Genomic DNA, 15,158 nt, shown 5'->3' on the forward strand with positions numbered 1-15,158 from the left:
AAGAACATAAAACAGTGCACGCTGCGTGGGGTCCGGCCGAGGAACCCGTTAGATACCAAGTAGAAGTACCGTGCAAGAAAACATCTCTCTGGTTTGGAGTTCCGGGCAGAGACTAACCTGCGGTATATAACTTCTTTTTAAATCTAACTTCCTCCACTTCTCCCACATTTCGTGGAGACATGTCATCCATCTATCTCGGCCCGCGGCTGCACTGGCTCCTCGGCCGTGAGAGGCTGCTGCAGCGCGGCTGTATTTCAGCGTGTTGAAGTGCATGGAGAATTCCCATGAAGGGTAAGGGATTATGGATTTTGGCCTCTAAGCTGCCTGGATGCCCAGCGAGGATGTCTCTGAGCGTAGTAATCTTCAAACACCACGCAGAGTGATGAGTGGGCACCGAGGAGTTCTACTCAGGATCTAAATGTGTTCCGGCAAGTTACTGGTGAGAGAGAGAGAGGGAGAGAGAGAGAGGGAGAGAGAGAGAGAGAGAGAGAGAAAACACCATTTGGTGCAAAAGAAAATGGGAAAGATCGACTCGGTGGCTCCTTCAGGCAAGAGACACTTTTGATCCTGTGACCTGTTTTGAGCTATAGTCTGTGTCGGGCGACTCGCACCGAGCAAGGGATCATATCGGAGTGGTGCGAATGTAAATGTCATGGTTCCCCATCACCACACATAACTGCAGATGGAAAAAGTCAATCGAGCCGTTTTTGGGGTCGGGTCGGAGGGGACGCAGAACCCTCATGAGTCGGGTTCTGACTGCGTCTCAGAAAATGGTTCTCGATGCGTTGGGTGTTCTGGCGAGTGGGCGATTGTGTGAGAGAGAATGAAACAAACTCCTGAATGGAACGAGCTGGAGTCGGGAAATGTCAGAGGAAATCAATGGTGACACAGATCTGTGGGCGATATCGGAAAAGGGAATTTCTCTGACTGCGTCCTGATTGAATTAAAACCCGGACAGCGTCACTTAAATTAAGGCTCTGATTGTTTCCTTGTCTTATTTAAGTGAATTCAACTCGATACCATCGCGGAGCTGAAGATAAGGAGGGTACGAGCTGGGGGAGGATCAGACGGGGGGGCGAAGGACACCAGCATTTATGGAGATCATATCCTCCTTTAAGAGAGAGACGCGTCAGTCTATCTGCTGCCATCGGAGGCGGAGGTCAGGGGTCAGGGTTTGGAAGGACGCCGAGGGACGCTGGAGGACGTCCTCGGGGGAAATCAGAAGGTATCACGACAATAAAGATGCAAAACAACCGAACAACAAACAACAACGAGCTCGTTCCGGTGGAGGATGAAAACCGAAACTGACCTCAGGGTGTTCAAGGATCAAAAGCTTCAACACTCGCTGGCTGCTAATCAAATTAAGATCTATGTAAACAAAACAAAAAGCTACACGCTCCCCAGATGTAAATCCATAATGTCAACGCAGCTCAGTGGGCTTGTGCAGTGAAGCTGTGTGAGCTGTGTGAGACTCTCCCAGTTACTGTCCAGGGCCACCAGCAGGTACATCAATTTGGAGCATGACAAGAAAATTCCCTTTAGGTGACAACAAAATGTACATGCCATTATAGATCAGCTGCGGTGTGGTGTGATGGAATAAACTGGAGCCAGCACATGGAAGCTCGGGGGCCCCGCACAGCAGAGGAGACCATTAAACACAAGACCCGTCCTCTGTGTTACACTGCCCTCGTTTGGACAAACACAGAACTGATGGTAGTGGGGAGTGATGGTGGGAGTGATGGTGGGAGTGATGGTGGGAGTGATGGTGGGAGTGATGGTGGGCGGTGGACAGGAGGGACTGGTTCAAGACACGTAAATCTTATACAGATACTTTAATTTGTCTACACATTGTTTTCTAAGTTGTGTATTTGTTGTTTTCTTCTTCGACAGTTGTTAGAATGAAAATAACAAGAGTGATTGTTATCGATGTTCGCATGTAAACAAGGATAGTAGCAACAGTTAATGCTGAAAATAATAATAATTAATAATCATGATTATTCTAAATATAATAGGAGCACATACCTCCGCTGAGATACAACAGTCCCTTTAGATTCAACTAAGCAGTTTGAACAATAGAAATCAGTTTCCTCAATTTGCCTGATTTCTTTCATCAAGATCCTTAAAATCATTTCTGGTAAATCAGTAACAAATTTAAAAATCTTCAATGTTTGACAAACAGGTAATAAATCCTTGATTAGGATCGAATCCCTCCATTTTGTGTCTTCTACACTTTTGTGTTACCTGATGCTCTGCCTCCATCACAGCACTTCGCCCGAGCACCACACGCGTGCACGCGACACCCACACCTGCTTGTATTTGCACGAGAGACAGAGAAAAAGCCCAAAACCTTTGAACGTGATGCGCGCGCCAGATCTGGCCAATTGGAAACCGGAGGACAGTGACGTCAGCGGGCGGATGATGCAGCGGCGTTGAATGAGCAGCTGTGTGCGTGCGTGCGTGTGTATCTTGTGTACGTGTGTGTATATGTGTGTTTGTGTTAGTGGCCTGTCATCCAGACTCAGCCTCGTGCAGCGATGATCGCAGAATAACGGGATTCTCCTGCTGGACATCGTCTCTCTGAGGTATTTGTGTTGTTCTCCAGATGAATCGTTTCCTCTGAGGTCTTCAGATGTTCCCTCTGTGGTTCCCTGTGGTTCCCTCTGGTTCCCTGTGGTTCCCTGTGGTTCTCTGTGGTTCCCTGTCGGAGGAGGAGATGCAGGAAGCCGCTGTTGTTTCCGCTCAGTGACTCAGGCTTTGTGTCGATGCTGCTGCGGTTCGATTCCCTCACATTCACAGACGCTTACATGTTTAATCCAGAACCAGTGAATCTCTGTCGCTGTGTTCTTCTGGTTGATGGTTTATTTCCTCCACATCATCGATGAGGATGTTTCGATGAGTCGTGACGCGCGGGTTCTGGGTCGAAACCAGTGGTTGATGGTGGATGTGATGGTTTGTTGATGGACAGCAGGTGATGATGCACATCTGGGAAACAGCTGGTTTCTGTGTTTGGATCCGTTATTGTTATTTCACTATGATCAGGTTTATAGTGTCAGTGTTTAAACACAGAGGGAACAAACCTCCATTCGTCCAGAACGAACATCAGGAATCAGAATCAGTTCAGTTCGATTCCTTTAGATTCTCTGATCAAGAGAATATTCAATTCACTGTTTTCCAGGATGAATGTATTTAGTGATCAAACCTGTTTTAGTTGATCTCTTTAAAATCTCCTGAAACTTAAATCTACTGGTGGATGATGTGTTCAGGTCCCTTCAGTAAAAGCGTAAAAACAATCACTATATATCTCACTTTATCGTTTATATTACTATATATATATATTACTTTAGCCTACAAGTTAAAGCCCTCATTCAAAATCATTTCTGAGTTAAAGCACATAACTATTTGCTAAATGTTCTTAATGTCTTAAAATGACAGTTAATTTGTTTATCCACTGCTGTCAAGTAAATGTATTTGAGTATTTGCCTCTAAAAGGTATTTAGAGAAGAACACAAATGGAAATACTACAAACTAAAGTACAGGTACATGAACATGGTACTATGTGTTTGTTCTCTGCTCATTAGCAGCTCCGCCTCAGTCGCACCTTGTGACTCATGCGTCAGGCTTTTTACAGACCAGGGTCAGGAGGAGTTCCCTTTGCCTCTGTAGTATTGTGCAGTGACCATGTACTTGATGGTATTGTACTAGTTGTACTATTACTGTGTCAACAAACTGTGAATGACTAAGTGGAAGAGACATGAACAGAAGCATTCAAGCTTTAGATTGACACATTTGGAGATTTGTGTCTGAAGTAGTGATGAATTATTATAATAAAATGAATCAATTGAAAATTAAACCTGTTTAAACCGTAGAATTATAAACAATCTTAAACTGGATATTACAGCAGAAGATGCTGTGTAAATAATCTGTAAACTTTTGTCAGAATTAGTTTTAAAAAGCAACGTGTCACCAGGATCAGTGAAACATGATCCAGTTTCTTTGTTCCATTAAAAACCTGCAGCTGAGCAAACACAGGGGCTCGAGTCCTCCTGCAGCAGCCGCAGGTTCGATTCCGACCCCGCCCCCTTTGCTGCATGTAATCCCTGCTCGCTCCAGCCCAAGAAATATCTAGAATATGAGTTTCACAACGTACCTTAATGCCTATCGTTTAAAAATATAAGGGATCTGCTGACTTTAATTTGGGGAAATGTAAAAACAATCATCCCAAACCCTGCTACTGTGTTTCAGGCTCTATCTGTGATCCAGTGTTAGTTTAACCCCTTTGCTTGATAAACCTGAGACTCTTAAGTTGTTCTTCTGTCTCCACAGATAATCCTGAAACATGGACGGAGGACATTTGTGAGTAAACCTCTGTGTAACGCTCAGTTTGAGTTGTTTATTCAAAGTGCAGGGGACAGATGTTTGATCATTTCGTTGCAGTGGCTACTCCCGCGACTACCTGGACCGCTTCATCCAGAGCCAGGACTCGTCTGTGGTGAACAAGTTCCAGCAGAGGTACTGGAAAACCAAGCAGACGCTCATCAAGGTCACCGGCAAGAAGGAGGACGAGCATGTGGTGGCATCGGACGCCGATCTGGACGGCAAGCTGGAGGTGAGGAGGAAATGAGAGCGTGTCTGTCGGGGGGGTGGGGGGGGGGGTTTACAGCGTACTCGCCAGCTGCCATGTTTGCTTCCAGTTGCCTTTAGTCACATCACAGAGTCATTAAGAAACACGGGAGATCCTTCCGCCTCAGGTGGATTCTTCAATTGACTAAAATGGCTTTTTGATTTGCACGATGCCAGAATCAGCTCCAGGCCTGGATCTCACATTAGGCCGCCCCCCCCCCCCCACCCTCCATCATCTGCACCTCTGTTCCAGGAGTGAGGGGGAATTGAACCGGCTGAAATCGATACTTCATAAAAGCCTGGACGTCCAACCGTGATTTAGATTCGGGCCCTCGATAAATAAGGCGATAAACCACTCAGAACTTGATATCTACATAATGGATCATGTTTTAAAGCTGTGACATTTTTTTTAAAAGCCTTTTAAAAGCTCCAGCGTTTGAAATCAATCAAGTGTTTTGGGTTTCTCCAGGTTTCAGGTGACTACACACAAGCTTCACTTCAAAGATCGGCTGCTTCTTTGACTTCACGCTGGTGCTCTTGTGCCCTGCAGGTCTTCCACTCCATCCAGAGGACGTGCATGGAGCTGCTGAAGGTCATCGAGCAGTACCAGAGGAGGATCTGCTGTACGTTAACCACTCACATTTAATATGTACAGTCCATATTCACAAGGTCTCAATGAGGATTAACAAGGTGCAACTTCCTCTGTTCTTAACCCTCAACAAGAGTAAAACTACCAAAAATACGTGTTCCAGAGATGATCTTTCCTCTTTTAAATGCTCTTAAAGCCTAGAGCATTATTCATTTGAGACTATAAACAATTAAACCTATATATCCAATAACACTGGAACTTCTTGTGTCATCTGATCAAACTGCACGTCCATGTTCTCGAGGTTGCACTGATTGAATCTGACGGCTTCATTCCTCGTGTCTCCTGTTCAGTTCTTTCCCAGGAAGAGAACGAGCTGGGTCGCTTCCTGCGCTCCCAGGGCTCCCAGGATAAAACCAGGGCTGGAAAGATCATGCAGGCCACAGGGAAAGCCCTGTGCTTCTCCTCCCAGCAGAGGTAGGAAACACACACAAATACCATCACTGTCTCCGTAACCACAGACAAAATGTGACCTCGTTTTTATTTTACTAGCTCAAATCCCACAAAGGGAGCAGGAGAGAGCGTCTTGTTACAGTTTTTCTCCATTGCTTTGGGTCATTTCACGAAACAGAAATGACATTCTCAAAACAACACGTGCAAACCTCCAAACCACTGGGCACTTGTTCACAACAGATTGGAATATCTCATTCCTTTAATCAAATTGCAATTGTATTAGCACATCCTTTCAATGACAAGTACAATTTCCAACAGCTTGCACAAATTTCAAATGATTCAGCACACCTTTGCAAACGGTTAGGTACAATTGCCTTCAGTTAGCCCAATTACCAATTGAATACATATTGCTGGTGAAAACTGACTGTCGCTTCTCAGTCAAGTGGTTGTTCTCTGCAGAACATGTTGGCATAATTTCATTGTTTACATCATCACCTGCACAATAGTTCACTCTACTGTCAAAATCGTACAGGCACATAATACCATGAAAAACATCATGATATATACTGTAATAAGGATATATTGGATCATTGGCTTAATTTTCAGGTGCAACTAGAACTTTAGTAATCATGGTTGAGTTTCACACATCTGATCACCAGTCACACAGTAAGTTTACAGTTTGTCTCCATTGCTTTGGCTCATTTCACGAAACAGAAATCACATTCTCAGAGCTCTCAGTGCAATTGGCAAAATAGCTCATATGGTTCAGCACAACTACATAGATCACCTTCAAAAGGTCATATCTCACTATAACAAATTTTAGTTTTGATGTGCTTATTGTTTGACAGTATATTGTGCTGTACACATTTTCTGTTACTGTAAGCACGATGTATGGCAATTACTGTAACAATTTCCATGGCAGTATGAGTTCAATAAACATATTTTATGTGAAACCTTGAATTAATCTTTTTTCTGTTTGATACACATAATATTCTGGAAGGAAAACATCTACTGTAACCATTCAGTGACCATTCAAGGACTGAGCCAAGATTGAAATGTGCACACGAGGGATATTTCTATGGACCACTGCCATACTGACAAAACATCTAAACATTTTGACCTGTAGTGTTTAAACAATGCCAAAGGGACTTTTCATTTTGGGGGCACTGACTATTTGTATGAGAAAAGGATTTAGTTTTGACTGATGAGTTGTCTGTTTTGGGAGAGATATGACCTTTTGCAGGTGTGCTATGGAGTTTTGCTGAACCATCTATGTTATTTTGAGAGATGAGCCACAGCAATCGAGAAGGAAATTTTCATTTTGGGGGCACTGACTATTTATATGAGAAAATGATTTGCTTTTGAAACTTGAATTAACTGTTTTGGGTGAGATATGACCTTTTGAAGGTGATCTATGTAGTTGTGCTGAACCATATGGGCTATTTTGCCAATTGCACTTAGAGCTCTGAGAATGTCATTTCTGTTTCGTGAAATGAGCCAAAGCAATGGAGAAAAACTGTAATCCCAGATATTAGTGAGGACACTTCCAGGAAACTTTGACCCCAAAGGAAGCAAATAATCCCAGTTACAGGACCAGTTTCCTACACAGCAGCTGCAGGTTCAACTCTAAAAGTTGACTGATTGGTTCTGTATCTAAACCTGTGTTTGCTAAAAAGAACAACACGTAATAACTGATAATACAAAGTCGTTCACTACACTAATTCAATAGCTCTGTTATCGTAGTTCCCTGTTAATAATGGGGAATGAAGGTGTGGTACACAAATGTGACAAATACCATTGTGTTCACTACCTTCACTGTAAACCAGTGACAGCATCTTAACAGAGACTTTAACATCCCCGTCCTGCAGAGTGGCTCTGAGGAACCCTCTGTGCCGGCTCTACCAGGAGGTGGAGACCTTCCGCTACCGAGCCATCTCAGACACGTGGCTGACGGTGAATCGCATGGAGCAGTCGAGGACCGAGTACCGCGGGGCGCTGCTGTGGATGAAGGACGTGTCCCAGGAGCTGGACCCGGACACGCACAAGCAGATGGAGAAGTTCCGCAAGGTTTTAAAAAACACACGATAACAGAAATAACTCTTAACATAAGTAACGGCTGTAATTCATGTAGTTCTGATGACATGGATCGCTGGGACATTGGAATGGACCTAATGGACCCTTGTTCATGTTTATAGCAACAGAGCATAGTAGCTTTTACTGCCAGGCCAAATCAGAATTTATAGTTATACGAGTAATTACAAATTATAATATTGAGTGAGGTTCAAAACATCAGCCCTGAATGGGAAAGTCAAATATCAAAGTAGAATCAGTAGAGCACTTTCCTCCATCAAGCCCCTAAAGGCCTGTTATGAAACCACATTTAAATCTAGATCCAGGTTTTAATTTGGATCCAGACCAAAGTAGATCATAGAGATCAGCCTCCTGAATTTGTCTGTTTCATCAATCTCCATGAATTACTCCTTCCACCAAGTTTCAGTGAATCAGTTCCAGTGTTTTCTGAGTAATCCTGCAGACAAATAAACAAAAATACTTTAGCCTTGAGCAGTTAAATATAATGACTCATCATTTCATTTCATCCCCAATCTGCTGAAGAGACAACACGAAGGGCACGAGGGAGGAAAAACACTGAGAGAAGCCACTAGAAGGCGCAACACACCGTTAGATCCCACTATTCAAACCTTAACGCTACGAGGACCCAGCTCTCCTCTGTGTTCACTGCTCCCACCTGGATGACACTGGTGATTCTCATGTTGTCCCTCAGGTCCAGGCCCAGGTGCGATCCACCAAAAGCGGCTTTGACAAGCTGAAGAACGACGTGTGTCAGAAGGTGGACCTGCTGGGAGCCAGCCGCTGCAACCTGCTGTCCCACGTCCTGACCACGTACCAGGTACACACAGCACATCTGGCTTGTTTACCTCACTCCATTCATCTGACACAGGCTGTGGTCAGTGGCTCCGGTGCATCATGTGACCACAGGAAGGAAGACAGACACACAGGGGACAAAGGAAGTCACTGCACAGGGTTTAACCATCACAGCCGAGGACACTTCACAGGACACTCACTCATCTTCAAAGTGTCCTCAGCTGATGTGCTGCTCTCGGCTTGTTTCTGGGTTTCAGACGACACTCCTGCACTTCTGGGAGAAGACGTCCCGCACCATGGCAGCCATTCACGAGAGCTTCAAGGGCAGTCAGCATTATGAGTTCTCCACACTGAAGGTCAGAGGTCAGAGGTCGACTCGACCTGAACTGATCTAATGTTTACATGCATTACTCCAATTATGATGTTTACATGAGCTGCTAAGAGAATATTCTTATATCATCATATATCTTCTCATCTGTTTGTGCTCAGTACGTCATCCTGCCAATTTAAAAAAAAACTCAGTTACAGAAAACTCCAATAGGACATTATACTGCGATTAGGACATATATGTTTCCACACTCTACACTCAAAATACTCTATGTCTTCTCCTCATTCAGGTTTAAGGTCGTTAGAAAATGCTCTTTTCATGAGTTTCTTATTCAGACTTTTGCCTCTAAACAAGGTTCATATCCAAATATTGGTTGAGTAGATTTAAACCTGGAGAATTAGAATTAACTTGTTTGTTTTTTTCCTGCAGACTTTAAAAGACCCCAAGGACAAGCTGGTGAGAAAGAAAGGGAAGAAGAAGAGTAAAGTGGAGACAGAGGACGGAAAGAAAACCGAGAGGACAGACGAGCAGTGAGTTGTGAAAGGTTTATCTCCTGGTGATCTTTGCTCATGGAGGTAGACCAGACACAGTGAAGACAGTCTTTCTTCACCTGTCGCCTTATGTACACATAGAGTTTTATAAAGTTCTGTTCTTTATGTTTATAGACTCATCTCACTAGAGAGTGAAAACACCAGCGACAAGACGGAGGAAGGTAAAGAAGTGTTATCACTGTGGTGTTATTATATAAGTTTGTGTTAATGCTGAATCTCTCTCGATTTGTTTCTCATTCACCACCTCCACAGGAAACGAGTGTCCTCTCTCATCGTGTCCAGAGCTGGACGGGGAGGAGGACAGCCTGGCCCTTCTCAAAGAGATCCTGGGCGGTCTGTCTGTGGACGAGGGGGACTTCTCCCGGGAGTGGACCGAGGTGTTCGGGGACAGCGAGGACGGGACGAGCGCAGCGGCCGCCGGGCGACCAGCAGACGCCCGGCAAGAGGAAGACGACTTCTTTCTACCGTCTCATCTGCTCGACCAGAGCTTGAACAATCTGCACTCGCCCCTCTCAGGTCAGCACGTGTGGACGTTGTGTGTTTGTGTGTGTTTGTGTGTTTGTGCGTTTGTGTGAACCAAAGGTTAAAGGCCTCTTTTCAATTAGTTCTTTCTCTTTGTCTCTACTTCAATCGAGTCACATCTGAGGCTTTTTATTTAATCCACTTTATTCAAGTCATTCAGTTCTTCTATAGCAAGAGCAATGCATGATGGGAAACATTATTGGAAACAATGAGTTCACTGTATATGGTTTAAATATCCTTTATAGTGAATAGCGGGTGATTTGAGCCGCAGCCTGTATGTTATCTATCAAAAACACATCAGCAGAGGTTTCGACCATTAGGGAGAAAAACTCTCTCTCGGCTAAAACACCGTAAAAAACATCAGAACCAGCTGCAATTTCATTAGGCAATGAAAACTCAATAATAACTTGCATTGTCCATGAAATTTCCATGAAATTGACCATTAAGTATAAAAATAAAAGAGTAAAATAAACTCGGTTGTAGCTCACGCTTTCCACACAGGGAGAAAAGTGGCTGTATAATGATTTATCAAACCCACGTCTGTCAAAGTAATAGAAGGAAGCTATTACAACATGGCAGTTAGATTTGATGACCTGCTGTAGGTAATTGCCAACTGCTTTCCATTCATCCGGGGCCTGGACGCTGGCTGTGAGCACCGCGTCTGGTTCGGTTCCATTCGGTTTTTGTCTATTTCCAGCTTGGACGGTTATGAGCGGCTGCATTATTATAAAGTCATTTAGAAATGTGAACCTATGTCCTGTTGTATATACATCAAGTCTTTGAGGCAGAGGCAGAGAGAAGTGCCCTTCTGATAAAATCACACATTTATGAAAATAGTCAAACGTGTTAGAAAGAAAAACTCATCTCAGCAGGTTCAGGAGAAACCTCTGGTGTGTGGGTTCGGAGGAAAACAAGATGGCTGTGACTTTTGAAAGGGAGACTCTGAGTCCAGGTGGTCAGTGAAGCACACACACGGATTCGATCAGTGTCCTATTTAAAAACGTATTCGAGCTGCTTGATGTTTTCCACAGCTTGAATTCAAAATTAAGGGACGAGGGCAGAAACTGAAGCTCATGACCTTCTGTCAGCTGAAAGACCGGAGCCCAAAACAAGTGAATCATGGAGAGAACCTGGTCCAGGGAGTCAAGTACGTGAGGAACCCTGATCACAGATCAGCCTGAAAAACCAAAGCAAACCTAATAAGGGCAAAAGATCAAGAATGTGAAACAAAACAGACAAATCATTGATGAAGAAAATCCCCAAATTCCCATGAGCCAAACACACACACACACACACACACACACACACGCACACACACACACACACACACACACACACACACACGCTCCAGTTACACCTCGATCTAAACTTTAAGGATTCACTACATTACCCTCGACGTCATGGGACACGTATCTGTGAATGTTTTATTACCTCAGAGCAACGAAGGTTTCCATTGCCGCTTGTCTGTTAGTAGGATTTCTTAAAAACTACTGAACCGATTGTATTGAATTTTGGAGGGTGAAGGGTGAAGGGTGAAGGGTGGAGGGTGGAGGGTGAAGGGTGAAGGGTGGAGGGTGGAGGGTGAAGGGTGAAGGGTGAAGGGTGGAGGGTGAAGGGTGGAGGGTGGAGGGTGGAGGGTGAAGGGTGGAGGGTGAAGGGTGAAGGGTGAAGGGTGAAGGGTGAAGGGTGGAGGGTGGAGGGTGGAGGGTGAAGGGTGGAGGGTGAAGGGTGGAGGGTGGAGGGTGAAGGATGGAGGATGGAGGGTGGAGGGTGGAGGCCTGAAGAGCCCGTGAGCTTTGGGAGCCAATTCTATTTTTCACTTTAGTTTAAATTACACCCTTCTAGTTTATTCTATTCTATTTGTTCTACAATATACAATAATAAACGTCTACATTTGCTATAACTTTATCATTTGGTGTTTAGCTTGTTGTTCATTTCAGCCAATCATACATGTTGCTACACGTTTTATCATCAAGATACAAAAGGACAAATTATACGTCTCTTAAACCAGAGCTCAGGAGAGTGACTGCACGTTTCAGCTTGTATGTAAAGATCCAGGGATAACGGCTGATTTGATTTTGCTGCAGTGATTGTTTTTGATTTGTTTGTGTGAGGCTGTTACACAATATCTGAGAGATTGAGAGATTTGATTTATACGCAGGATCACGATCTGGCACTTTAAGTGTCGGCTGTTGATTAATCCAAACCTGCGTCTCCTCTTCAGATTGGGCCGGCGGCGCTCCTCAGGCCGTCGCCCAGACACCGGAGCCCTCGTCTGGGACCAGTCAGAACGCTGCCAGGCCTGCGGTGAAAGGTAGGACGGAGCTAAACGTGTGAGAACTGAAGTGTCTAAGAGCTTGTGTGTTGTTATTCTATTAAATTCTAATCCTTTAACTCATTTCACAGAGAAAGCAGCGGCGTCCAAAGACCTCTCTGCGTGGTTCAACCTGTTCGCCGACTTGGACCCGCTCTCCAATCCTGATGCTGTCGGCAAAACTGACTCGGCGCACGAACTTCACACCGCATAGTTCTCTCCAGGGCCGGGTCTAGGCAGGGGCAAGAGGGGGCCTGGCCCCCTCAAATAAATGTTGTGCCCCCTCAAACTAAATAGGGTTAGGGTTAGGGTTAGGCACAATGCCCCCTCAAGATTTGTGGCTGCCCCCTCATACATGCCTGTCTAGACCCGGCCCTGGTTCTCTCTCTTCTCCAATGGGAACATTTACTAGTGGGAACAGCAGCATACTGCTTCCACTGTGGCCAGAGAACTGTCTGCTATAAGCCAATTTATTAATCAGCAACTATGACACAATAATATAAATGATTTCAGTCGCACTTCCAGTATAAATTGTGTCCACGGATTCTCCTGTTTTCTTTGATTTGACTCGTTTGCAAAAAAAAAAATTCAGCATTTATCTTAAAGACTAAACAGTTAATTGAGAAATTAGCCGGAGACAAATCAATCATAACAAATCTAAATGTATCTGTAAATGCAGAACTAACTTGAACCTTTCTTTAATATAACATAAATATCCTTTAGTGTAACAATAACTATTCTTAGACCACTAATATGCTGTTATAACCAGAAACGTTAGTAAAAAAACAAAAAGGCTGCTTGTTTTAATAACAAATATATGATATTGAGAATAACAAGACGAATTTCTCGTTCTAACAAGGTTCATTTTCAGATTTTCCTCCTGCTGGAGCGTGTCCCCACTAATCTGCACCAGCTCTCGTGTCCTTTCCGTTGTGAAAGAAAACAAACATTAACAACACAACCTTCTCAGGCCTGTTGTGTATTTATCTTGGTAAAGCTTTTGAGTCTCTCGTAGCATTCACGCTTTATTTCTGATTCTCATTACTGCAGATCGCAAACAGACAAGACTCCTCGGACTTAATGAGAAACAACAGTGACAAAGATCACAGTGCAATAGTTCATGTTTGCAAAGTAGTTCATGACGCTGGGTGAAGGGAAGTTAATGAAATATCCAGAAGTATATTTTTCTGCCATTGATGAATTAAACTGAAATGAAATTCATATTTCTCGTCACATTTTAGTGAAGTGGATGAATCCAGAAGTTGTTTCCCTTGTTCAGGAAGAAAACACGTTTTCCTTTCTAGGATTAATGCTTTGAAACCTGTTTGCTACAGCTGTTGAATATATATGTGTCACCACAGAATTCAACATCACATAAATACACATTAACTGTTGCATGTTCCACGAGGACTTGTTTTGTTTTCAAGTATAAATACAGATTTGATCATTTTGTACATTGTTGTATTTATTTAACATCTGCAGTTTTCTGTGTTTTCTTTTCTAACTTGAAGGTTTGATAATCGTGAAAACACAATCATGTGCTGATTGTGACAACAACGCTGTATAGATTGATGTGTGTATCAGTAAATGCCTTAATCTAAATCTTTACTCAACAGTATTGAAGCTCATTATAAATCATTGGATTCCTTCTGCAGAACATTATAACTGAGAGTGACTTTATTTTATTGTATCGTGTTTGACTTGTCATTTTTAAACCAGAACCAAATGCATTGATTGCCTTACAGCTCTCTTCCTTCCTCCCCCCCCCCCCCCCCCCACCCCCCCCCCCCCCCCCCCCGACTCTTATAAAAGGATAAGAAACCAAAATCTGTGACTTTTTCTGTTTTCTTTATTGAAAAACACACAAGTTTCTACATAGAAATGCGTAATACACAGGAAAACTGAATTTTATCGTTGCCGGACGTGGCAACCGTCTCTTTGCTGCACAATGAGCTTGCAAATAGAAATATATTTTTGAGTACGATTGAAAACTCATGGAGCCGAAGAGCAAAACAGAGAATTTCAACTTATTCTGTGAGGAATGTGTTGCATATGTTGTTCATATGTGATTCTGTGTGCGAGTGAGAAAAGATAAGACCAGCGGTTTTGGAATGAAACGTTTTATAGTTAAATCCTCACGTTCAAGATTAACCTGCTCTAAATCCCTCAGTGTATTTTATTTAAATATGTTCTAGTGATACAACATGTGCAGGTAACATCAGGGAACATCTGCCACAGTGTGTATCTTGAGCCAAACTGTGCTACACAAAATATATGTTAGTGTATGTTTTACAGTACTTCAAAAATAATCAATTGCACACTCACGTTCTGATTGTTTTAACTCACAAATTGGTCCAAAATAAAAGTAGTGATTATCATCTCACTCACAAAGTAAGTGCTGAGGCTTGGTTTCACTATCACCGCCTGAGTTTCAAACAACGTCAACCAGTGTTTATAAGTCGCTGAAGTGTGTATAAAACAAAACAAAACAAAAACACACTAACATTCGGTCTCTTGCACAAAACGGAGCCTCGCGTGACGCAAACACACAACGAGGGGACTTTCATTGTTTTTCAAATTCAACTTTGGTACATTTCTTACAAAAAAAAGGGGCAAAAAAACAAACAATAGAATTGTTGACTTCTCAATTTGGAAAAGGTGTAGCTTATTTAGCTAGTTCCATTTACACGAGGCCCGACTGTTGACCGATGCAACGGCGCCCTCTGGAATGTGTCATAGCACCTGAAGCTCCTGAACAGGTTCACGCAACAAAAGCCGCGCGTCACAAACTGTGACGTCCGACCATCGGACTCAGTCTCTGTAATAACGTCCCTTCTCCGGGGGGGGGGGGGGGGGGGGAGAGAAAAATAAAATATTTCTGTCAGAGAAAGTTATAAACAC

General features: G+C 43.5%; 1 protein-coding gene across 1 annotated transcript; it reads left to right on the plus strand.

Annotated features, from left to right (window-relative positions):
• Nucleotides 1-2,446: 2,446 nt before the first annotated feature.
• Nucleotides 2,447-12,847, plus strand: ica1 (islet cell autoantigen 1). Its single transcript, XM_053432704.1, has 13 exons — nt 2,447-2,582; nt 4,324-4,353; nt 4,435-4,606; nt 5,171-5,243; nt 5,560-5,683; nt 7,528-7,726; nt 8,442-8,567; nt 8,800-8,898; nt 9,300-9,400; nt 9,536-9,582; nt 9,674-9,937; nt 12,168-12,257; nt 12,350-12,847. The coding sequence occupies exons 2-13, from the start codon at nt 4,337-4,339 to the stop codon at nt 12,469-12,471; spliced, it is 1,434 nt and encodes a 477-aa protein (XP_053288679.1). The 5' UTR covers nt 2,447-2,582; nt 4,324-4,336; the 3' UTR covers nt 12,472-12,847.
• Nucleotides 12,848-15,158: the final 2,311 nt, after the last annotated feature.

Source organism: Pleuronectes platessa, chromosome 10 (assembly GCF_947347685.1).
Source record: "Pleuronectes platessa chromosome 10, fPlePla1.1, whole genome shotgun sequence".
NCBI lineage: Eukaryota > Metazoa > Chordata > Actinopteri > Pleuronectiformes > Pleuronectidae > Pleuronectes > Pleuronectes platessa.

What these genes read in the sequence shown, in the direction of transcription:
- ica1 (XM_053432704.1), top strand. An exon ending in ATCTGGACGGCAAGCTGGAG is followed by an intron (nt 4,607 to 5,170) that starts GTGAGGAGGAAA and finishes TGTGCCCTGCAG; the next exon opens with GTCTTCCACTCCATCCAGAG. An exon ending in TCTGCACTCGCCCCTCTCAG is followed by an intron (nt 9,938 to 12,167) that starts GTCAGCACGTGT and finishes TCTCCTCTTCAG; the next exon opens with ATTGGGCCGGCGGCGCTCCT.